At 49.6% G+C, this 25214-nt stretch overlaps 1 protein-coding gene across 1 annotated transcript in view; it reads right to left on the bottom strand.

Annotated features, from left to right (window-relative positions):
* The window catches only part of LOC144164801 (uncharacterized), a 53864-nt gene extending 30183 nt beyond the window's left edge, over positions 1-23681 (bottom strand). The window contains exons 1-3 of the mRNA XM_077695068.1: positions 23437-23681; positions 9689-10415; positions 3522-3583 (exon numbers count right to left, since the gene is read on the bottom strand). Coding sequence (XP_077551194.1) covers positions 3522-3583; positions 9689-10415; positions 23437-23681 — 1034 coding nt within the window. The remainder of the gene's footprint in view (positions 1-3521; positions 3584-9688; positions 10416-23436) is intronic.
* Positions 23682-25214: the final 1533 nt, after the last annotated feature.

Here is a 25214-nt window from a genome sequence, read left to right as displayed (position 1 = left end):
AAAGCGCGCGTATCGGCAGGCAGACCCCGATGCAGTGAGAGCTCGTGAGGCGTCTGCAAAACGCATCAGGCGAGCTCAGCCCCAAGGTGCCGACGCGCGGTTTAAGCGAGACTTTCTAGACGTTACGTTCGGACACAGATGTAGTGGGCGAACTTTCACTAAAGAATCACGGTTTTACCGATGATTTCCCCTCACGAGCTTCGCCCACTCATCATCATTCACCCCGTGGATATGCTGTGAATTTTTTTTTCGGACGAGAACGACAGGAGATGCCCAGGGACTGCTTGAGGGTCGAACAACGCCACGCTGGAGCATGTCATCGACGTGTTGCTCGATGGTGCGACGCTCGGCTGGGGAGACGCGATACGGCCGTTGCCGAAAAGGAGCATGGCTTCCAGTGTCGATGGTGTGCTCCACAGTGGACGTACGACCAAGCGCGTTGTGCGACAAATCGAAAGACGAACGGAATCTCTGAAGTAGCTCAACTTAGAGCTTGTTGGGTGCTGCCTCGTCGGGAACGACGAGCGGGGCGCCACATGGACTTGAGGCGACTGAGGGAAGTCTGCAGGCGCAGAGTTCCAGGTTGGCGGCGGACAACGACGACAATAGCGTGCAACGTGCCCAGGCATCCTGCACGCAAAGCAGATATGGCGATTGTCCGGTGTACGGCATACACTCCGGGGTTGCGGCACGAACTGAGGTTGAGGAAGCACCGAGGGCGGAACCCGAGGGCGAACTGGGAATGTCGGCTGGAACGTCACGGCAGGCTGCTGCAATGGTCTATCGAGGACTTCGGCATAAGTGACTGGCGCAGCTACTGGCACGTACTGCGGAGGCGGCGGTGGAAGTGCTTCAGCAATTTGACCCCGGATGACATCTCTGAGAGCAGGCTCTAGCGCGGACACCGACGTCGTCGTGGAGGGTAGGAGGGACAGCTGTCGCGCCACTTCCTCACGCACGAAGTCTTTAATTTGCGTAAAGAGCGCGGAATCGGCGGAAACCGCTGCCAAACTCAACCCAGAGCCATCCCGTGAAAGAGGTTTTCGAGTGAGGGCCGTTGCTTCCTCAGTTCATGAAAGCTTAAGCACAGCTTGACGACATCGGCAACCGTCCTCAAGTCCTTGGACAAAAGCATTTGGAAGGCGTCGTCATCTATGGCTTTTAAAATATGCTTGACTTTATCAGCTTCCGCCATAGATGGGTCGACGCGCTTACATAGGTCCACGACGTCTTCAATATAGCTAATAAAGTTCTCGCCAGCCTGCTGTGCTCGAACACGCAGACGCTGCTCCGCTTCAAGCTTGCGCACCGCTGAACGCCCAAAGGCCGCAAGGAACTTTACCTTGAACTCAGACCACGTCCGGCAGTCACGCTGGTTTTTCCCATACCATAACTCGACGGCGCCCTTCAGAGAGAAGCCGACGTCATTCAGTTTCATGGCGTCGTCCCATCGGTTATGAGTGCTTACGCGTTCATACACGGACAGCCAATCCTCGGCGTCGTTATTATCGGTTCCGTTGAAGAATGGAGGTTCTCGCTGCATAGCACCGTAGCACATCAACGTCGGCGATGAGGGCGTACCACTCTGGTTCGGTTGGTTGTTCATGGCCGAGGGTAACTTCCGGCTCCGGAGTTCCAGGATTAAGGCGTGACCACGCACCTTCACCACTTGAAAGGTGATTTATTGCCGAAGATCTTTCTGAAGCCGAGAGGTCAGCAATCGCGGACCAGGGAAGCAGACACGAGCCGAGCGAAGCAGTCCGAGTGAACCCCGTCGTTCTAGGCGATGGCGATAAGGATTTCCGACAGCCTTTTTGCTGATGATGACGCTGCTCGTACTGGTCAACATGACCCATTCTGGGTAATGACGCCTCCGATGCTTTTTCGGAGCATAGCTAATATTCTTCACTACAATATATATATATATATATATGGAAGGAGAGGGCTTTGAAGATGGTCACCAGATAGAAATTTGGCGACGCTAGCGTCCTCAGACCTCTGCCAACGTTTCGACACGGAGACTTGCCTTTTTCAAGGCATCAGGGTTCATCTCTGGCTAACTGGTTTATAGATACAGATTGAGTTGGAAACAGAGGTGGAGGTTGTTAAGAGCGCGGCCGGAAGGAGGACAGCAGAGTGGATCAACGGTCGGTTGAAAAGAGCGAAATAGTGAGAGGGAGAGGGAGGTGTGCTTCTTGTGACAGGACCACGCAGTAGAGAAAGAGGGAGGACTACGCGAGGGTCGGAGAAAACCGGGGGGAACGGTTTAAGCTGGGCTGCGGTGGGGCCGGGTGACCTGAAAGGAGGCTTCCGGGAAGATCGGGGACGAGAGGGGCGTCTTGGGGGTGAAATTGCAAGGTAACTGAACTGTGTGTAAGAGAGAAAAGTCGTAAGCAGCAACAGCCCGTATAGTTTGAAGAATTCCGACTGGGGAGGTCAGTGTTCGCAGATGAATAGAAGGGGTATGCCCGGGTGCAACTCACGCGGATCTTTGCGGTACTTTCAAGACTTATTTTCTGTTTTCTTTCTTTTTTTCTTTTTTTCCGTTTTCCTTTTTGCGTGTGTGCGTGTAAAGCAGGTAGTAAGCCCAAATGCCGTAGGTCGAGGGAGGCGAGTCCGCGTGGTATGTCGAAATCAGCTTGGAGCAAGACAGGAGAAAGAAAAGGGGAGGGGGAGAAAAGCACAGAAAAAAGCACAGAAATTGTATTCAAGTATCAGCTTTGGGGATGGGCAGGCAGGAATATTGCAAATGGAGATGCCCACTTTTTATAAGAGCATTATTTTTCTGTTCGATTAGGATGCCGTAAGGTTTCTAAGCGGCCTTTCGAAGCATTGATTCCAGCCGGCCCCAGGCAGTTGAATTAATTGATTAAGTACGATTCTCTGTATTTCCGCTCCCTTGGAGACTTAAAGTTTGACTGCAGAATATAGAGCTTGAGATCATCGTTAATTGTGGTTCGGCTGGTTAAAGTGTTGCGCGACTGCTAGGGAGCCACTGTTATGAGTGTCGGTCCGATGTCCATTCAGGCGTAAGTTCATAGGTTGACTCGTTTCTCCAATGTACTGCTTTTGCCAGAATGAGCATTCTAGCATATACACAATGTTAGAAGAATTGCAAGTGAAGCTCGAATTAATCTTGTGAAATATTGGCTGGCAGTGCTATTGACAATGCAATACGTCTGCAGATGTTTGCAGGTCTTGCATCTAGGGCGGAGGCAAGGGCTGATGACTGGTTCCTGGGAAGCGCTAATTTTGGCATGCACTAAAATGTCTTTTAGGTTCTTGTTTCTTCTGTAGGTAACTCTTGGGGCTTCCGGAAACGTCTTTTTAAGCCGGTCAATACTGTCTAGACCTTGACCTTGACCTTCACGTGGCTAGACCTTGACCTAGAACTCACCCAGCAAAACGTGGACATCATCTACCACACAGATATCTATCATGACCCCCAGGGACATCCGGCCAAAGACGAATTACACCCTAACTTCCGAGGTGTTTGGATAATGGCAAATAACCTCACGTACAGGCTGAGCAAGTCGTTTGAGGTGACGCTCTCCACTACCGGCACCACCGGCCCGTCAGTGGCCTGCACCGAGCAGCAGACCAAACCTGACATTCCCAAAAGTAGCGAACCACCCTGTCCCCACAAGAACCCCACATGTGACGCGAGCACACAAACGGTAGATGCAGCCACAACACCACCTGAACAGCACGTAAGAGAGCAACATCACGACCAACCAAGGACATCACGCTGTTCACACAGACACTAATACGCACTAAAACGCAAACAAGCACCCAAACAGGCATTGGCGTGGACATCACCCCTAACAGCCCCCGTAAACAACAGACTCCGAAAAAAAAAAGAACCATCCCGTAGGTCCACTCGGAACAAACGAAAATGACCTGCACCGAGCGGACCGCACACCTTGCCCCTCCAATCCCGCGCTTTCCTTCGGGTTCGAAAACTCGTCGGCAAACAAACACACTACACATTTCAATTCAACACCTATTCCTCTTACCTCCAAGCCACGAAAATCCCTAAAGGCCTCCGCCTTAAAGCTATTTGCTCCCTTGGAGTTCTCCCCCCTCAACTAGAAGCTAAATGGCAGGACACTTTCAAGCGTGCATCGCTTTCCCTTCTAGAGATTCTCAGAGAGCACTGTGACAAACAACTTAGGGTTTCAAATGAGCAGATTGAAATCATTCCACTCACTGAGCAAGAGAAAATTGACCTTGATGCCTTTTGAAATACTAAAAAACACGAACTGTGCAAGAAAGAAAGAGTTAAATTTGAACGTGACCAGCTCCTTTTGCCTGACGCACATTGCACCATTGAACCTCCTGTCCTCGCTAAGCCGGAAGACGTGGCACTAAATCATGTGGCGGCCCCCGCAGACACATCAGAATCTGCTTTGGTGGAAGTTTTCTCTCCCGCCAATAACCAAAATGTAGAATCTAGCTCCCACAGTAGGAGTAACAGCAACATGACACCTGTTCCCAAACAGAATGTTGTATCCACCTCCCCCGTCACGTGCAACAGCAACGTTATAGATATTTCAGAAACATTATCGACAACCGAAAAAGTTATCTTAGAACGACGCCTCACTTTCTGCCTTACCAACAACCACGTGAACGAATACGAGTTACACAAGGATCTCACCGAATTTACCCGTAGAATGAGGCTGAAGGAATTCTTTTCCGATAAGCAAGACAATAGTGAAATCAATGACCACGCACTCTGTGCACCAAGCACTTGGACGCCAGATTCCGAGGAATCTCCAGAACTCGATTTGTAAATAAAATCAGTGTCAAAAGAAATATTATTCTCAACCAAGAAATCAAATAAACACAGGAACTTGACCCCCTCAGAAGAAGTAACTCTAAATTACCTAGCAGCCAGAACAGACATAATAATTAAACCTCCAGACAAAGGAGGTAGCGTTGTCGTCTTACCAATGGAAAAATATAAAGATGAGGCCTATAGGCAGCTTAACAACCATGGTCACTACCAGCTTCTAGACCATGATCCCAGCAACGAATACAGTCAAACGATCCTTCGCACTCTCAAAGATCTGCTGGCCAGAGAATCAATCACCACAACAGAACTAAACTACATTAGACCGACGAACAAGCAAGCAGGACGTTTCTACCTCCTCCCCAAAATCCATAAAGTCAACAGAAGCATTGTTGTCAGCTGACATTCCGGGAAGACCCATAGTTTCTAACAGCAAGACCCCACGGAAACATTGTCTGCGTTTCTGAATCACCATTTGGCAGACCTTCTGACTTCTCTTCCTTCATTTGTTAAGGACACCCCCATTTCCACCGCATAATAGAAGCAATAAACGATTGTGGGCAAATACCCAATGACGCCCTTCTGGTCACGCTCGACGTCTCCGCCCTCTATACGAACATTCGCATCACTGACGGAATAGAAAATACATCAAAGGCCTTAGCAGAAAACCGGCACCAACATGTGTTGGAAATCTACGTTACTTTACTAAAATTAGTTCTAACTCTCAACTATTTCCAGTTCGACTCATCTTACTACTTGCAAGTTTTTGGAAAGAGCATGGGCACTCCTTTCGCACCCACCTACGCCAACATTTTTATGGGACAACTTGAAGCTTCCCTCTTAGACTCTTTCCCCCTCAAGCCGAAGGTTTATTTTCGATATTTATTTATTTATTTATTTATTTATACATACTGCAACCCTTAAGGGCTATGGCAGGAGTGGGGAACAGGCTGGTACAAAACAAACATGGTGTAATACTTTGCGAAGGAAAGTAAAATACAAAGTGGCAAGACATGGCATCACATTGTGGCATAATGAAGACATGGCGGCAAGGAACAGAACACAGCAAACATACTGTGCAAAACTGTGCATACTGTGCATACTGTGCACAGCAAACAAACAGCAAAAGAAGCTGTCCAAGGGTTTTTATGGAAAACAAGAATTCGTTTAAGGGCAAAGAACGTATGTCACCGGATAAGTTATTCCAAAGTTCAACGGTTCGTGAAAAGAAGCTAAATTTAAACGTGTTAGCACGGGCGTAGAAGGGTGTCATATTCAAAGGATGGTAGTGGCGTGTTGATGAAGGTCTGGAACATGTTAAGTACAGATCTTTGGAAAGTTTGCACGTCGAAGAAATTATAGAATATAATAACTTGAGAGACTCAATGTTCCTTCGCGATGAAAGTAGAGATAGGTTCAAAAATGGTAATGCTGACGTAGGTGAAAAAGCAGAGTCATATCGCCTGAAGATGAATCTAATGGCCTTTTTCTGTACCGATTCTATTTGTTATATTCGCACTGGTTGTAGGGGTTCCATACAGGTGACGCGTATTCGAGCACTGGGCGGATAAGGGTCTTGTACACAGTTTTGCATCGCTAGGGGCCGCAGATAGTGTACGACGGAGGTAACCAAGTTTTTTTCGGGCTTTAGAAGTAATGTAATCAATATGGAGGGACCAGGACAGGTTAGGAGTAAAAAGCACGCCAAGGTATTTATATTGGTAAACTCTCAGCAGGGACAGTCCATTAAATGAGTAGTTGAAATCTGTAAGAAGTAATTTATTAGTAAAGGACATGAACACAGTTTTTTTGTAGTTAATATTCATTTGCCAGGAACGGCACCAGTTGCAGAAAGATGCAAATGAATCGTTGAGAACGATGTGATCATTGGGCGAGTGAATTACATGATAGAAAACACAATCATAAACGTACAAACGAATCTTAGAGTGAACAATACCAGGCAAGTCCTTAACATAAAGCAAAAATAACAGAGGCCCGAGGACTGAGCCCTGCGGAACACCAGAAGTGATTTTTGCCGGGGAAGAAGCAACGGAATCAAAGTACACAAATTGAGATCGGTTCGAAAGAAAGCAAGAAATCCAGTGAACTAATTGTGAGTTATTGAGGATCTTATTTAATGTGTGCAAGAGTTTTGAATGAGTAACAGTGTCAAAGGCTTTGCAAAAATCGATAAAGATGGCGTCAATCTGATTTCCTGCGTCAAGGTTCATGGAAATGACATGTGAAAAGGCAATAAGTTGCGTCACCGTGCTGAACCCGCGTCGAAACCCATGTTGAAAATTGGACAGAATGTTATTAGACTCGAGGAAGTTCATGATATGTTTAAAGATTATGTGCAACCATTTTACAAGAGTATGAGGTTTTATGAAATAGGTCTATAATTGGAAAAAGAGTGCTCATCGCCGGATCTGAACAGAGGAAGAACTTTACCTATTTTCCAGGACGAGGGAACGGTACCGATGAGTTAAAAATAATTTCAAGGTACCGAGCACACCACTGGGAATACCAGAGTAGAAATGCATTGGGAATGCAATCAGGACCACTGCATTTTTTTGCGTCCAGATTCAATATGAGGTTCAGAATGCCCTTTGCGGTAATTGTAATAATCCCAATGGAGATATTTGAAAGGCGATTTCGGAAGGGAGGCACAACGTTATTCTCAACAGAAAAATTGGAACTAAAATAGTCATTCAAGGCATTTGATATGTCAGCTGCATCACATAATGTTTTGCCATCAGAAGTGAATGAAGACGGTAAAGTGGATTTGGTAAGGATAGAACTCCAAAACTTTTTGGGATTACTTATAAGCAAAGTTTGAAGCTGTACACGATAATAAAAATCCATAGCCGAGTTGGTTATCCGTCGAAGTTCTTTTTTCGCGAGTTTGAACTTGGTAATAGTGTAAGGGTTATTGTTACGTTTAGATCGCCTGAGGCAATTCACACGGCGTGATAAGTGTAGAATGTCGCGATTCATTCATGGAACACTGGAATTAGTCTTCTTCTTCTTTAATGGGATAAAGTGCCGTATGCAGGAGTTAACAAGCCGCTCGAAGAATTCTACAAGGGCGTTAGTGTCACCACTGAGACTGAGCTCGCTGAATGCCTCAAAGCTATCGAACAATTCCTCGATAATAGAATTATCATCAGTGTTATTGAAGACAGGGAAAGTTGTGAACAGCGAACCAGGTTTAGGCACTGAAGAAGGACGGTTAACAACAACTGCACTGTGGTCAGATATTCCTTTAATTATCTCATGAGTGAAGCCATTCTGCTCAGCACGAGCACTAAGAAAAACTAAATCCAGTAGGGCGTTGGACCTTGTGGTGCCGGTAACGATCTGGAGAAGCCCAGCAGAGAGCGACAAATTTAGGAGTGCTTTGTTAATAATGGTATCGCGACCGCTGCAGGTCATTGCCGAACAGTTAACCCCAGGTGCATTGAAATCACCCATGCAAACGAAATGTGCCGCAGAAACGTTATGTTCAAGAATGAATTGACTGAGGGAGTGAATGCTTTCAACCGAACACCCAGGAGGGCGATAAAATACACCGATTACAATTGACTTCTTAGGTAGATGCAGCTTGCACCATACTGATCCAGTCGCAGCTGGAGAAGGCAACACCGAAAACTTAAGGTCAGAACGCAGTAGCAAAGCATTACCACCGCCTTTCATATTATAGCGATCAGACCTAACTGCGATGAATCCTAGTGGGGTAAATTCTGAATCAAGTATGCCATCATGTAACCATATTTCGGTGATTGGGGGGGAATACGAGGAGACAAGAGCAAGAAGGTCTGGAAATTTATTAGTGATACTTCTGGCGTTTAGATTAAGGAGGGTGAGGTTATCTGGTAGCTTACGTGCAAATCAGGCAGGCGACGAACAACTAGACTGAACGGATGCACGCACAGAAGGGGGGGCGGTTTACGTTAACCCGACTTTTAACTAGCATATTGAGATTAGTGTCCCAGTCATGACGAGTGTCGTCAATGTAAACATGGCCGAAACGTATTTTAACTGTGGAACCATTGCTACAATGAGACGAGGTGGCCTCCCAAGGTTTCCTACGTAACGAACGTACTCGTGCAGAATAATCTTCAGTAATGCGGAAATCAGTACCTTTTAGCTTTCGAGCATTGCTCAGAATATCCATTTTATCTCCGAAATCCAACAGTTTGAGAATGACTGGACGTGGAAGACCATTGTGCGCCGTACTGATTCGGTGACAGCGCTCAGTACGAGGGCACACCATTCCCGAATGCTCGGACATACATTTCGCAACGGTAGCGAGTAAGGAAACATTTGTTTCTTCTGATTCTTCAGGCAAACCATGGATGATAATGTCGTTCCTTCGAGAGCGATTTTCTAGTTCGTCGTTTTTAGAAACAAGTTTTGATACTGTTTGTGATAAGTGCAAAATCTCGAACGTTCTGGCTCAGACAAACTGTTCACGGAAGATGCCGGATTTGATTCGAGTGCAGACACACGCGCTTCAAGAGACTCAAGACGGGCGTTGAAGGACTGCTTAATCTCAAAGATATCGCGCGCGATTGGCTTTTGACCAGCCAGTATCTGCGCAAGAGTTTCCGCGAATGAATCAGAAACGCCCGGAAAAGGAGTGGCTACCAATACATCAGAAGCTGATTTGGCGCGAGTCGATGGTCGTTTGACAGAATCACTTGTGTTATTAGTAACCTTAGGAGCGGATTCCTTGGCAGGGCCCGGGTTCAGTTCAACGTCACCGCTTAGGATAAGACGATGTAAGCAAAACGCAATGTGTGAATAACAGGAAACAACACTTCGTGGGCAGGCACACAGCAGCAGAAAACGATCATTGCTTCTAAAGCACGCAGCATCTGTGAGGTAACATACCTGCAAAAGCAAGCAGCGATCAGGCATCGTGTTCACGCCGCTCCTGCCTAGCCCACTGAAGAAGATGCCGGGATGAAGTCCTTTTAAACGGGTCGAGTGTGACGTCACTGGCCAGGAGTTGGTCGTCTTCCAGGGGTCGTTGCAGGCATCCCGGTAAGGTGAGCGAGGCAGACAGCCCAAGATAGGGCTATCTAGAATCACCAGTCTGCCGGGCACATCGTCGATAAGAGATTCCGGAGGGACCGCAAAGCTCGCATGCGCAGGCCAGGGTGATGGGTCAGGCACGATCCTTGGCTCAGCAGAACACGGCAGCAGGGCGGCGGACCAAAAAGCGAACTGCAAAAGCAAGCAGCGATCAGGCATCGTGCTCACGCCGCTCCTGCCTAGCCCACTGAAGAAGATGACGGCGTGAAGTCCTTTTAAACGGGTCGAGTGTGACGTCACTGGCCAGGAGTTCGTCGTCTTCCAGGGGTCGTTGCAGGCATCCCGGCAAGGTAAGCGAGGCAGGCAGCCCAAGATAGGGCTATCTAGCATCACCAGTCTGCCGGGCACGTCGTCGATAAGAAATTTCGGAGCGACCGCAAAGTTCGCATGCGCCGGCCAGGGTGATGGGTAAGGCACGATCCTTGGCTCAGCAGAACACGCCAGCAGAGCGGCGGACCAAAAAGCGAACTGCAAAAGCAAGCAGCGATCAGGCATCGTGCTCACGCCGCTCCTGCCAAGCCCACTATAGATGACATCTTCATAATTTGGGAGCACGGCCGCACAGCCCTAGAAAGTTTCATTTCGCATCTTAATTCTTCGCATCCGACCATTGGGTTCTCATGCCAGTACTCGGATCAACTGAACTTCCTAGACACCGCTGTTCTTGACAATGGTAAACTGAAAACCACACTTTATAGGAAACCAACGGACAGGCAACAGTACCTAGACTACACTAGTCATCACCCACGACACTGCAAACAAGGTATATCTGTAGGACAGGCTACCAGACTACGAAGTGTATGCAGTGATAACACCGACTATATATATATATAACACCTTAATGAACTAAAGTCCACCCTGGAAAGCAGGAATCACCCGGTCAGCTCGGTGGATATGGCTTACGAAAGAGCATCCAAGCTAGAAAGGGACAAAGTGCTCAAGCAACAACCTCGAAACGAAAGCGCCCGACCAACAGCCTTAATAACCAAATTCTCAAACGCGCTCCCTAACATAAACAACATCCTGCGAAAATACTACCCCATTCTAGCCAGTAATTACCGACTTAACTCTTTCGTTACCGCGGGAAATTGACCAAATTTGCAGGGTCTAACAAAATATTTTTTTTGTGCTATACATATTGGCTAGGCACGCATTGCAGTGACATAAAATGCAGATTATTCTACGCGCTTTCCAAAGACACCAGTTTTAATAATATTTTCCTAAATAATGATTCCGAAAAAAATTATCGATTTCAAAATTTTTGTCAACACGTCGAAGAAAATAAGAAAAAAATAAGTTGTGTATAATAAACCACCAGTAGTAGAAAAAATTTAGAATATACATTTTGTAGGTAGACATTTCAAAAACCCATCCTAGAAAAAAAATTGAGTTGCGCAGTACAATTTGTCAGATATAAAAGAAAATGTTAGCCCGGGTGGTGCCCAGCCATGTGGTGAAGCCCAACCTCTATTTCAGGTTTTGCTATTTTGGATAGTTCTCTAGAAAAAATCTGGTGGTTTGACATTATTAAAGGCCCAAATTAGCCTCCACGTGATTTAAAAACACCTTTTCAATGATCATGACCGGCACAATATTGAAGGCAAGCAAGCGATGTGAAAAAATCCGCTTGGAATTGAGAACGAAACTCTTTGGTGGATGCTTGTTGACGTTCTGATGATCACTTATCCGTCAGAACTTTCATTTGCAGTTTATTATCATATTCTGACTCACTCTGGTAGCCCTGCTTGCAGGAATAAGGTACGATGCGCTAGAATCATGCCCAGCAAGCTTTCACCAAGCCGCCGTCGGGCTGTGAAGCGAGTTCAGCACTTCGAGCCTACTACATTGCAGCGCCACCTAACAATTTCGAAAAGAAACAAATACAAGGCTGTTGGAGACTGTCAGAATAGACAGTACTACTAAGAAGCGACACTAGATCTCCGGAAATACCCTCGTATGAAACCGAAACTGGCCGGTGAATAGCTGGTGGTGTTCAAGGCCAATTGGAAGCGTTCTCCTTGTCTGAACTGATACCTGACGACTTGGTGTTATCGTTTGACTTTCAGCGGAAGGTCTAATCGCAGAAGCAAGGCGTAGATAAAGTTGAAGCGCGAGCGGAATGCTTGTTTTGAGGAGCAGTAGCGGGCAACGGAGGCGCCATGGGAAATGAGCTTGTAGTTGGGTAGCTGCGTAGTAGCGCCAAATATGAATTTTGCAATGCGAAAACGAAATCGAAACTGGTTGAAAATGTCAGGCACACTTGCTAGACATGCGGGGGACAATCGGAAATAAGCTTTGGTAGAATAAAGCTGCCCTTTGTCCTAACCAAAGATCATTAGTGAATAGCTGGGGCCGTTTTCAAGTAATTATCACCTCTCAACGCTGTCGGATTACAAAGTTGACCGCATTATTTGGTATTTGACTTGCCAGGAGCCTTTGAAATAAAAAAATATGATTATAATGCAGCCTAACCACGACCTGCATCCTTTTTTCTCAAGTGCAGCAGCCACGCCCCCTTCCTCAAAAACACACGCACCTCAGCTCGCAAAAAACGCCGTCAAAAATCTCAATATCGCCGGAGCGGGAAAATTTAAACTGATTCTAAAAGGGCAGTGCCCAGACTAACCACTGGCCGCATTAGGTGTACGAGAAACGACTACAACATGTCGAAATAGGCGATATAAATAATCGGTCACCGGTGATCGATTTGAATAGGCGTGGTAACGAAAGAGTTTTAAAAAGACGTTTCCGGAAGCCCCAAGAGTTACCTAGAAAAGAAAAAAGAACACAAAATACATTTTAGTGCATGCCAAAATTAGCGCTTCCCAGGAACCAGTCATCAGCCCTTGCCTCCGCCCTAGATGCAAGACCTGCAAACATCTGCAGACGGATTGCATTGTCAATAGCACTGCCAGCCAATACGTTCACAAGAATAATCCAAGCTTCACTTGCAATTCCTCTAACATTGCGTATATGCTAGCATGCTCATTCTGGCAAAAGCAGTACATTGGAGAAACGAGTCAACCTATGAACTTACGCCTGAATGGACATCGGGCCGACACTCATAACAGTGGCTTCATAGCAGTAGCGCAACACTTCAACCAGCCGAACCACAATTTCCATGATCTCAAGCTCTATATTCTGCAGTCAAGCTTTAAGTCTCCAAGGGACCGGAAATACAGACAATCGTACTTAATCCATACATTCAACTGCCTGGAGCCGGCTGGAATCAGTGCTTCGAAAGGCCGCTTAGAAACCTTACGGCATCCTAATCGAACAGAAAAATAATGCACTTACAAGAAGTGGGCATCTCCATTTGCAATATTCCTGCCTGCCCATCCCCAAAGCTGATACTTGAATACAATTTCTGTGCTTTTCTCCCCCTCCCCTTTTCTTTCTCCTGTCTTGCTCCAAGCTGATTTCGACATACCACGCGCACTCGCCTCCCTCGACCTTCGGCATTTCATCTTACTACCTGCTTTACACACACACGCAAAAAGGAAAAAGGGAAAAAGAAAGAAAAGAAAGAAAACAGAAAAGTCCTTGAATGTACCGCAAAGCTCCGCGTGGGTTAGACCCAGGTGTACCCCTTCTATTCTTCAGCGAGCACTGACCTCCCCAGACGGAATTCTTCAAACTATACCGGCTATTGCTGTTTACGCGTTTTCTCTCTTACACACAGTTCACTAACCTTGCAATTGCACCCCCAAGACGCCCCTCTTGTCCCCGATCTTCCCTGAAGCCTCCTTTGAGTTCGCCCGGCCCCACCGCAGCCCAGCTTAAACTGTTCCCCCCGGTTTTCTCCGACCCTCGCGTAGTCTTCCCTCTTTCTCTACTGCGCAGTCCTGTCACAATAACCACACCTCCCTTTCTCTCTTACTATTTCGATACTTTCAACCGAACGGTGACCCACTCTGCTGTCCTCCTTTCGGTCCCGCTCTTAACAACCTCCCCCTCTCTTTCCGACTCAATCTGTATCTATAAAACAGTGTGCCAGAGATGCACCCTGATGCCTTGAAAAAGGTAAGTCTCTTTGTCGAAACGTTGGCAGAGGTCTGAGGCCGCTACCTTCTCCAAAGTAATATTTCCATATATTATATATATATATATATATATATATATATATATATATATATATATATATATATATATATATATATATTCGATACTTCTCGAATGCCTTACGAGTCTGGGCTATCTCGAACGGCTATCTGGGCGACTGTGTTCTCCTTCACTTTCTGGGGTATTTATATTCACTACAACTGTATCTGACGCTTGAGGGTGGTAGCCAGGTTGAGGGTTGTAGCCAGGTGGTAGCCAGGTGGTAGCCACCATGGCGATTAGCGCATGCCTCGATTTGCGTCAGTGCGTTTATTTAAGATGCCCGGCGAGTCTCCGCGGGCATATTTCACTCGTTGGTGGTTGCCCCCGCGTCCGCGATGTGACGGCTTGCGCCGTCTAAGGTCAGCGGACGAGCGCCGATGCCGCCCGGTCGAGTCCAATGGCTTGAAATGTGTAGCGGCCACAGAGAGCCCCCTTCCTCTACGCCAGCGAGCGTTGCGACCGGCCAACGCCGGCGGACGCTAACTGCTGCCCGACTACGGGCTGGGCACACGCTGACGGCTGTATGCCCCAGGGGCTAAGTGCGTAGTGCAGTGTAGCGTTTCTATCGTGGTTGTTCGCGTAATAAAATAAACCCCTGTACTATGAAATATTTCGCTTCCATGTGGAGTGACTGACAACGTACACTCGTGGCGACAGTCGTGGCTCGCTCTCGAACCCGTTGTGGGCAGAGTCTCTCGGCAGGGCAGTTCGGTGCTGAGCGAGAGCAGTGAGAATAACGATGGCGCGTTATTCTATTATTCTATTCTGTTCCTTAATGCTAACGGCAAGGATTAAGGATAAAATGATGCCCACATTTCTAGCGCCCAACGTGGGGCAGCGTTTGATTGCTCATTTGCTGCCATACCGTAGCGAGCTTTGCTTGTGCAATCGGCTGGCCGCGCCAGGCACGCTAGTTGCGTGCAGTGTACGTTCCGGTGAGAGCCCGCATTCGGGCCGCTGGCCGGACCGGCTCCTCGTTTTGTGGATGCCGGCGGAGCTCGAGAGCTCGAGGTTTTCCTTGCTTCGAGCATGAGAACATAGGGCTTTCGTGCTGTGTTCGATTTTGAGGTTTATTTTGACGCAACCCACGCTCGGGTGCTAAAAGAAGATGCTTGAATTGGAGTAACCTCATTCCACAATGCGGAGTATTCAAGCTAGTGCTTGATCTCGTATCTATACGAGTTAATGCGCCCGGTTCCCTCTGTGGGGATGCCATGTATCGTAGGTATTCACCCCGAAGAGCTAGTTAAGGCCGATCCACACGGCGGACCAAAACGATTATTTGGACCGCGGTCCGTGCATCACGTGACAGGACGTCACCAGATCGCGCGGACCGCCGTTGGACCGCGCAGGACCGCGGTCTTCGCGGTCCAACTATTCGCCGAGGCTTTTCGGTCCGCGGTCTCGACGGCGGACCGCAACATCAGCCAGCGTGGTCTGACAGCTCCCGCGCCGCGTGGGCGGAGCCGGGTCCAGTTGCGCCAATAGAGAATGGCGCAGGCAGCGCGGCTGTACCGAAGCGCTCGAAGGAGCCTGTCAATCACCCCCGCTGGGATAGGCGGCGGGCTAGGCTTACAATCGCGACGCATACTTCATCCGCGCTTTTACTAGCGAGTCCTACGACTCTTACTGGTGCAATGCTAGCCATCATTATCACTTTGTTTCAGGCATGTGGACTCAATTTACGGGAAGCGTTCGGTTCCAGCGAGCGGTGACGAGCAGTATGCAGCCCGCATCACCCCGCCGTTGCCGCTGGTAGTGTCGCCTTCGTGCGAACGACGCCGGCGGCTGCGTGAGCGCGCCCACCCGGCTGGCACGCGGGTGGCTGTTACTGTGGGGATGAAACGTTTCGTGCAGGCTTGTGCGTTACAACATGTTGTTGCGGCCAAACGGCGCCTGTGTTCCAACTTCCAGCTTGCGTGTTCAGACGGTCGGCCATTCCCGGTCCGCTCAGCCGGCCCGCCGTGTGGATGCGCTCTGCTCTGGATTCCGCACGCCACAACTTGGTTCCGCAGTCCCAGCTCTTTTCGACACATCCACTTTTTAACCCAGCACGACCTTTTCGGCGCAGGGTAGTCTTCTTCATCAACGTACAAAGCTAACGCCATAGCGGCCAAACGACGCTTGCGCTCTGTTTCTATTTCGACTGCTCCAAAATGCGTGCGGAACCGCGAAACCACAGAACAGGGAGGATTTTAGAGAAGCAAAGGTCTAGCTTTGCCTGTAGTGCCAGAAAAAGCGTAGTGGCGGCATCGTGAACTACCCAGTACGCCCGCTTGATGGCGCTGTAAACACGGCTTTGTAAACATGGCGGATGCTTTTTGCACAGGCCGCTTGAGCTCCTTAGTAACATGGCTGCCCTCGCACGGCGGCCGCCGGCTCGCTGCTCCACGGCCGGACTCGACTCTCCTCCTCCCGCGCGCGAAAGGGGCGTCGAGTCCGGCCGTGGCTGCTCCTGCTGGCTCCTGGCTGGCACGCTGGTCGCGTGTTTACTTGCGCCGCGCTAGTGAAGTGATGTTACGCCAGGTGACCAGATGGCCTCGACTGGCACAGACCACAGTGAGCAGCAAGTGAGAACAAATCGTTTATTGACATCCGCAAGTTTACAGAGGCCAGGACATCATTTCATTTCGATCGCTGCAATTGTACGTCGCTTTCGTGACAACATTTTTTTTTTGCCATAACAACTCGTTCACTTGCGCTAAGATTTCGAACGAAGGGCACAAATGAAGTATTGACGGCGACAACGGTTTCCTTTGCACCATCTTTCTAGCGGAGTGCATAACACTCACCTTCTGTTGGAAGAATCGAATATTCTGGCCTCGACAGCTGCCTTCCGATGCGGAATTTCCCACATTTGTCATTCCACAAGCACTCAATTCCCGTGTTTTGCCAGTCCTCTCAACAACTGATGGACGCAAAAGCACTTAACAGCAATAACAGTCACGAAACCGGTGCTCCGCGCACATTGAAATGGTCGGCCGTTGCAGCGGTTTCAATTTGAATTGGCGGCTTTGTGGTTGCGAATTCAGAAACGAGGTGGTGCACCAGTCGGCTGTTCGTAAAAAGTTGCGTACATTTTTGCTCAACGGATGTTTGATGCGGAACTTGTTAATAGTATTTTTAAATAACACATTGTAAGCGAACTGTGTGGGCTCTTTGAGTCACGGAATGAATGTTTTGTATTCTATACCAAAAGTAACATTTTGCCTGCGCCGTCTGCTGGGCTTGATGGTCGAAAACAGCGCTTTAGGTTGGTCACGTGGGGCGTCGATTTTTACGCCGCCTATAGGGAAGACGGGGAACGTCCAAGCTTGAGAGGCCTGGCGAAACCAAGCGCAAAATACACATTAAACATGTGCGGCGCGGGCGCGAGCCGTTCGTATGGGTTCGCGAGTTCGTCTGGTTGGAAGCACTGTGGTGGAGAGTGTTGCTGGTTGGACCGCTCTGTCGTCTGCTACGGCGGTCCGCCGTGTGGATGCTCTCGGCGCTGCATCGGACCGCGGCGGGCCGTGACGCGGCATCACGTGACCGATCGGACCGCGGACTCGGTCCGTCCTGTGGATCGGCCTTTACCGAGCAGTTTCTCGGCCGCCTTTGGCAGGCGGAGCGCCGTGACGTTGACTTGCTTTGCAACGAGCGCTGGGGACAGGGACCAGCTTGTATTGCTGGTGGTTCCGGGGATGAGTGTCTCGCTAGGCCGATTGGGGGCTCGTGGTGTAATACATCGTCACCGTCGATGAGTATGAGCGGTTAAAGGCGGAAGTCCCGAATAGTCAGTTAGGCGCATTGTTGCGTTATTGTTTTGGCTCACCTTGGCCATACAGTCTGGTAGGCTCGAAGATCTTGTAAATGATCAGCCGCAGTGTCACTGGCAGGTGTCAAGTGGGATGTTTTTAGTTATTTAATTGGGTTTTCTATTGTTGGGAGACACCTGGCTTGTGATGATCTTAGTCATGTGCAGCCAGCATAGTGTGGAAATTGTGCACCTGGATTATTCCTGGAGCACGTCGCAATACCGCGCCCGGCTTATCCGTCGCGTGGCCCGAGCACCTTCGGTATGTCCGACTGCTTTGGGCGGACACATTGTACCGTTTCTGCCGATATCACCTTTGTGGAGTCACCTGGTCTGATGACGGTTACAACCGATTGATGACCCCGCACGCGCACACCAGCCTGTCAACAATCCTCCCGAGGCGATTCCTGGTGAGCCCGTTGACCCTTTCTCCATCCCGCTATGTAAGTGAGAGAACGCATTTTTCTTATTGTGAATTATTTGATGTGTATTGTTAGTGTTGGCGCTGTGTGTACATGCTCGCAGCTTTCCATGGCAGTGCTCGTATGGTTGTGATAAGAATTGTGCATTTCTTTCTCTAGTCCCAAGCATCCTGTATAGAGAAGTGTAAAAGAGATTTAGTTTCGACAGTGTTGAGAAGACGAAAAAAAAAACAGAAGCGTAATGGCTTTCGCCTTCGCCGTGGAGGGGGGAACTCGGGGCTGTTGGCCGTCTCTTTCCCCTCCTTCGGTTCTTGGAAATTCCGAGGGTGGTTTAGTGTGTATTTTGTTTTGGGCTTCTCCGCGGCAGAGAGACGCGGGTTAGAGCAGTAACGTTGGGTTAGAGAGGGTGATGGCCACCTTGCTTGGGCGAGTCCGTACTCTGGTTTCCCTCAGCCCCGCGTTTCTTGTCGCTGCCGCGGTCCGTCTCGTCCTTGCGTGGAAGAGGGGGGGGGGAGATCGGGAGCGGCGTTTTGCAGGGGTTGGCGGTAGCTTTCGTTATCTCATCTGTTGTGTGTGTGTTCATTTTGTGTGTGGAGTGACTGAGTTACTGCCCGTCGGTTCGTTCTCCGCGTCTTCTCGGCCGTTAGGACGATTTTCGCGGGCCTCGCCCGCGCGGGACTGCGGCTGCTGTTGTTTTGTTGCGTGTTCTCGGCCCAAGCAGTGTGGTGTACGTGTGTGCGAACGCTTTTTTGGCGTCTGCTGAGCGTGAACTTTTGCCGAAAGCGTCGTCCGTTCGCCGCGGCGATCCTTGTGCTTCTGCTGCCTTGATGAATGTGGCGTGTGTGCGCGCTTGCCGAGGGGGAAAAATGTGCTTCCGGTGTTTGTTTCCGCCCCCGCGTTCCATCCTCGCGGGCAACACCACAGACTGGCGTGTATGAGTGCGCGTGGTGTGTGCCGGCACCGTGGCCTCTTCGGCTAGCTAGCTGCGGCCAGGGACGCCGACAACCGAGCGCAGAGGTGCCCTTCGTCTCCAGGAATGCGGGCGCCTTGAATGGCCGAGCTGACCTTGGGCTGCCTTCGACTCAGCCTAACCCCCCTCCTTCCTTGCGTGGGACTAAAGCTCGGGCCGCTCCCCTCTCTGGCTGTTGCCCCGTTCATCAGCGCCGATCCCGACTCCTGGCTTCCAGCCGGTGCACGTGCTGAGGTGCCTTCCTGGTGGGTCGTCGGCTCACGCGCTGCTTCCTCCCTCTCCATCCCTCTGCGGAGCGACACGGCTCGACGCAACGGTGGAATCGCGCCTGCGCGTCCGCCCATTATCTGCGCCCCTCGTGAGCCTCGTAGCACCCCAAAGTGACGACAACGAACGCTGACAGCGGGATGATCTTTTCGCCCCTTTGTGCCCCGTACTGCCAAACAATGCGAAGCCCAGTGATGATCACTGCAGCCCTTTGCGGACTTAGTGCAATTTTTCCACCTCTGTGTACCTTTCTACACCTGTGTATCTAGTGTAATGTAATGAGGTGTACGTAATGTAATGTAATTAAGTGTTCTTAGTGCATTATAATTAACCGTAGGTTGTGTAATATAAGTAACAGCTGTGTTCGTGTAGTATAGTGTACGTAGTTCAACCTTAGTTGATCTCCTCTGTATGCGTAATATTAGTTCCCTCACCAAGTGAGTAGAGTATTGTTTATAGTGTACATTTCTTGTTTCACACATTGTTCATAGTGTGTATGTATATCTTAAGAATGTGTAGCGTGCGTTGTGAATGCAGTGTTTGTTTAAGGGCTGGAGTAGAGGCTGGTGGGCACTAGCTTTGTTTACTTACATTAAGATTGTTCTTTTGGGATGAGTACCTGATGGCCGGCTTTCCGACCGTCAGGGGGGCATTTAAGGAGAGGGGGATGTGGGGGCCAAGCCCCTCAAATCGGGGCGAGGAGGCGCTAGTGATGTCCTTCTCCTTGGTGGGGCGAGGGCGATCCTCGCGCGCTTCCCTCCTCTCCCTACGAGGCGACGGGGGATGCGCGCAGGAGACTCCCCGGAAAGACCACCCTTGGGACGCGCAGCGATCGCACGGTACGTAAATGTCCTTCGGCCATTTTTCGCCGTTTCTTGCCTTGGCCGTTGTTTCCCACTTCCGTGGGTCACGGCACCCACCGTGTCGATTACATTGGAGCACCTCCGTCCGATATCACTCACCTCTTGTCTTCGAAAACTGCTCGAGCATATCATAAACACGCGGATCCCCACCTACCTCGAAATCCATCACCTGCTCCCACACACTCTCACTGGTTTTCGCCAAGGGCTGTCCGTACAGGATACGCACCTCCGTCTCTATCATGACATTATAGCTAACCCTTCCAAGGCGGACACCTCGGCCATTCTGGCACTTGATCTCCACAAAGCATTCGACAACGTCTCTCACGTAACCATTCTTAACTCTATAAACTCGATTGGACTCGGTGCGCGTACCTACTCTCACATCTCCTTTCTTCGTGACCGCACGGCCACTCTACGATTCGGACCCCTCCAAACCTCGAAATTCCCATTCCCTGCAATAGGCACACCTCAGGGTTCGGTAATATCTCCTCTCCTATTCAATCTGGCGATGATCCCCATGGCCACTGCCTTCTCCTCCATCACAAATCTCCACACCTCTGTCTATGCAGACGATATCACGTTATGGGTCAAATCAGGTAGCGATGCTCTAATCGAACACACACTCCAGCAAGGCGCAGACATTGTCCAAGCAACTGCTTCTCAGTTAGTCCTCTATTGGTCCTCGCACAAATCCGACCAACTTCTTTTGCAACCCCCTTGCAAGCAACCCCCCACGGAACCCCCCATCACAGTTTACGTCGACAACCATATCGTCCCTCATGTCTCCTCCCTCCGCGTGCTAGGTCTCACCCTTCAGGCCAACCGGGGCAGCGCGACCACCTTAACTACACTCCGATCGCACGTACTTCAAACGCTCAACCTCCTAAGAAGAATCACCACACGGCGTCACGGCATTTCCGAACCTGAACGCTTGCAACTTCTTCATTCCTTCGTACTCTCTCGCTTTACGTTTTACCTCCCGTACTGCAAACTCAATGCCTCTGACAAAACAAAACTAGGTTGCCTACTACGACGCATATACCGAGTTGCGCTTCTAATACCTCACAGCGCCCCCACCAGCCGTCTATTAGCCCTGGGCATTCACAACACCGTCGATGAAATCATCGAAGCCCACCGCACAGCCCAGATAGCCAGACTATCACGCACGTATCCCAGCCGCGCCCCTCTCGCAGCGGCCAACCTGACCTCCCCTTTCCCTTCACCTATGTCCTCCCTTATTCCCTCTACTCTACGCCAACTCTTGCATGTTTCGCCCACTGTCTCGCAATATGCAGCCCCACCACCACGCCGACCGCCGACTGGCCAGGGCAAGACATCTGCAGCGCACATTCCCTCCCTCCTAGCATCATTTACACGTCGACGCAGATAGCTACCACGATCAGCGGGCTTTCGCCACAACCGTCATTTCATCGCTCGACAGCCCTCCCTTGGACGCACTAACTCTACATACGACATCAGCTACCGCTGAGGAGGAGGCGGCTATCGCCCTCGCCCTAGTACAGTCTCCCACACCCAGAGTTGTCCTTTCGGATTCTCAGTCGGCAATTCGCAACTTCTCTGCAGGGCTACTCTCCCCAATCGTCCTCAAAATCCTCTGCCGCAGAACACCATCACACCCCATGGCTCTGCTGTGGACCCCGGGCCACACGGGAACAGAAGCCAATGAAGCAGCCCACCGTACAGCTCTAGCTCTTGTCACCCGAGCAGGCCCTTTTGGCTCTACCCACGGCACCCCCAGCTTCCGAGACGCTCTAGTTTCGTACCGGGACATTACCCAGCACTTCCTCCTCCTCCGCAGGATATATCCTCCCCCACACCCTCCCTCACCCACGAAGCCGCTCGCCACTGGCGGCTACTTCAAACCCACACAACCCCCTGACGAACTTTTCTTCACCGCATCAACCCCAATCTTTGCTTCGCCTCTTTGCCCTCAATGTCTCCAGCCGGATACCCGCTACCATTCCCTTTGCGAGTGTCCCCACGACCCATTTCCCCCTTTTCCTTCACCCTTACACTGGGAGCAGGCCCTGGAGAGGTCCGACCCGGAAGTGCAGTTGGCACTAACCAACCGAGCCGCCCAGGTCGCGGAAAAGATCGCATCCTCCGCCACGCCTCTCCCCTAGACCCAGTTTGAAAATAGTGTTTCTCCTCCTCCTGGGGATGCCCCTCGTTACAGAGAGGCCCGAATAGCTTCACCGAAGAGTGGAGCTCTGCGCTACGGAGCTCAGAGTTTTCATGTCAGTTATGGGCTGTCCTGAGAGCCCACGATGCGGCGGTGAAGTTTGTACTTCCCGTCCCAACGTGGGAGCGGCCCTCGGCTTCACCACCTCTCTGAAAAGGGGGGCATCGGAGTCTCTCAGGACCACCAATAAAGTTCCTTGTCTGTCTGCCTGTCTAAACAAGACCGTGGACCACTGACAACAACTAGTTCGAAGCCACACTCCACTAAACGTAAAAACACAGAGAGAAGAACCGATGTTTGGGTGCAGCGTTTACAGCCGACGCAGTGGCGTATAATCTTTCAACTGGTTCCGGCGGCCACCACACGACGGCGTCACTGTTGGTGAAAGTTGCGAAAATAAGAAATGCGTTCCAAATGTTTGTGTGACAGCAAAATTATGTAGCTATACTCTGACGAAGGCAAGTCTCATTGCCGTTACGTGAGTAAACATTTGGCTACAGCTAGGAACTTTTCGCGCTTCCTTGACATTCTTTGCGCTGTGTGGCTACTCAGCAGTCGACAAGAAGGATTCTTTACCCCTACACCCACAACCAGCATCCAAAGCTCCTTCATGCGCTGCGGTGTCAAAACGACGCATGACGATTAGTCAGTGGATGTCACCATGCACTCATTAATCTTCATGTGACGCTTTGACGCTAGCGTCCTTCCTTCAATCGGTAAGCAAAAAATATGCAGCGCTCGATGCTAGACGTTATAGAACTTGTAATAGGAATTCATCTCCGTAAGCAATTTTCCTTCTGTCACTGATTGCGGCTCTCAGAAAAGGAGATCCCTGTGCTTCAATCCCGCTCCGAATGCTGCTTCTGGCATTCGGGGCATCCGTGCAGGAAGTGACCAGCCTCACTGCGGGAGGACTTACTCTGCCCTTTCATTGTGGGGCCTCCCAGCCGATTCATCTGAGGACGTGATCCCCGGCTGTCCCGGTTGGGGCGGTGGTGGTGCGGCTGGGCCCGCGGCTGCTCCGGACGCCGTCCCGGTCTGCGGAGACCTCGCACCGGGCGACTCACTCTTGGAGGATGGGGCCGAGGTCTTCGGCGCTGGCGGAGCGGATCCGGACGGTGCGCTGTTTCGCGGCGGCACAAGGGGCTTCTCTTCGGCCGGCATATTTATCAGCTGCAAAATTTGTTTGTTGCAATTCACCTTTGTGTCCGTGGTGCGGATTGGCGCCACAACATGGTGAAATCCAAGTACTAAGTATTACACGCACACTGGCACCGCAACGACGTGACTTCTATATCAGAAATCATGCTTCCCTGCATAGAACACCTCGTTTATTTCACCAATAATTGCGACAGTGTGCAGGAAATCAGTACAATAAACAGCTATCCCACTGGAAATCGACAGAACTCTTGGCAGAGACCGGAATCTCAGCATACGAAGTACGGTCTGCTCTGGTTGTAACCCTACCGGCGCAAGCAGCGCGCACCGTTGTGGGTCGAAAAGTAGGTAAAAGAACCGTCAGGCCAACCCGTGGGTGCAACGCAAACAGCTAGCCCGCGGCGGTTTATTTCAGTGGTGTGTCATAACGCAACAAGATTGTTTAGAGGGAACGACGGCACCCACACTGACAGCCCGGTTAGTCATGTAAGGGATATTCGATATCAAAACAACTCTGGGAAAACCTGTTGTACCGGTTATTACGCAATTAACTGAAAGACATCCCCTCTTTTGTAATGTAGCTTGAGCCATCGCACGTAAACACTGAGTGTTTGTTCTCGTCGCATATATGATTGGGTGCACGTAACAAGAGAACAGTGAATGAAAGTCAACGAATAAGAAAAGCATACGCAGTAGCTTGACCCTGCAGTGCAAAGTTAATGTCTTCTGAAGCATCCGGAATGTGAAAATCGACGAAGTACATTATCTTGTGGCTGAAGTTTACACTATGAGGTATTGGAGAACGACTATTTTTTTTAAGACGATAGTCTTTCTTGGGCTCCTTAAACCAAGAAATTTTGGCCTGTCTGTATGTCTGTTTGTCTGCGACTCGATTTAGCCACCCGGCCAAAGTGAAACGCAGTCTGCGCAATAGTCTTATACAGTCACCTGCAAATCTAAACATCTAAGTCTAGTTTATATGTTCATATGGGTATATATATATATATATATATATATATATATATATATATATATATATATATATATATATATATATATATATATATATATATATACTTGTCAACATTGTTGAACAAGATCAAGACATTACGCAAGTATAAGACAGAACATTAATACACAAGGGATATTTACAGTGTTTCTTTATAATAAAACTTCATAGATGCTTGAGTGTTGATAAATTAATTACTACATCTACTGCAGAAAAAAATCACACTGTCGCCTGCTGCTGCCCGCGCCACTATAGCTTCTGGCGGCATTTTAAGAATTCAAGCGACAACAGGTACGAAGTGTTCTACTAGATAGGTTCGACGTTCTGCTTGGAACGCACGTGTACTAGGGCAACGGAGTTCTATAAACGTTGTAGTCGGGTGCCTCGATTAACGCGCGCCTCCGCCGTGCGGCAGCGCTGGCATCGAGGCACCCACCCGAAGCAGTGGAACGCGGTAATTTTAAATTGACTTGAGCGAACGTTTAGCGCGTTTACCTTTGGAGGAGCGCTACGCAAGAAAAACAACATGC

Source organism: Haemaphysalis longicornis, unplaced genomic scaffold (genome assembly GCF_048455015.1).
Source record: "Haemaphysalis longicornis isolate Haplotype H1 unplaced genomic scaffold, Haemaphysalis longicornis Haplotype H1 scaffold_14, whole genome shotgun sequence".
Taxonomy (NCBI): domain Eukaryota; kingdom Metazoa; phylum Arthropoda; class Arachnida; order Ixodida; family Ixodidae; genus Haemaphysalis; species Haemaphysalis longicornis.
This window is presented reverse-complemented; position numbering and strand designations above follow the sequence as displayed.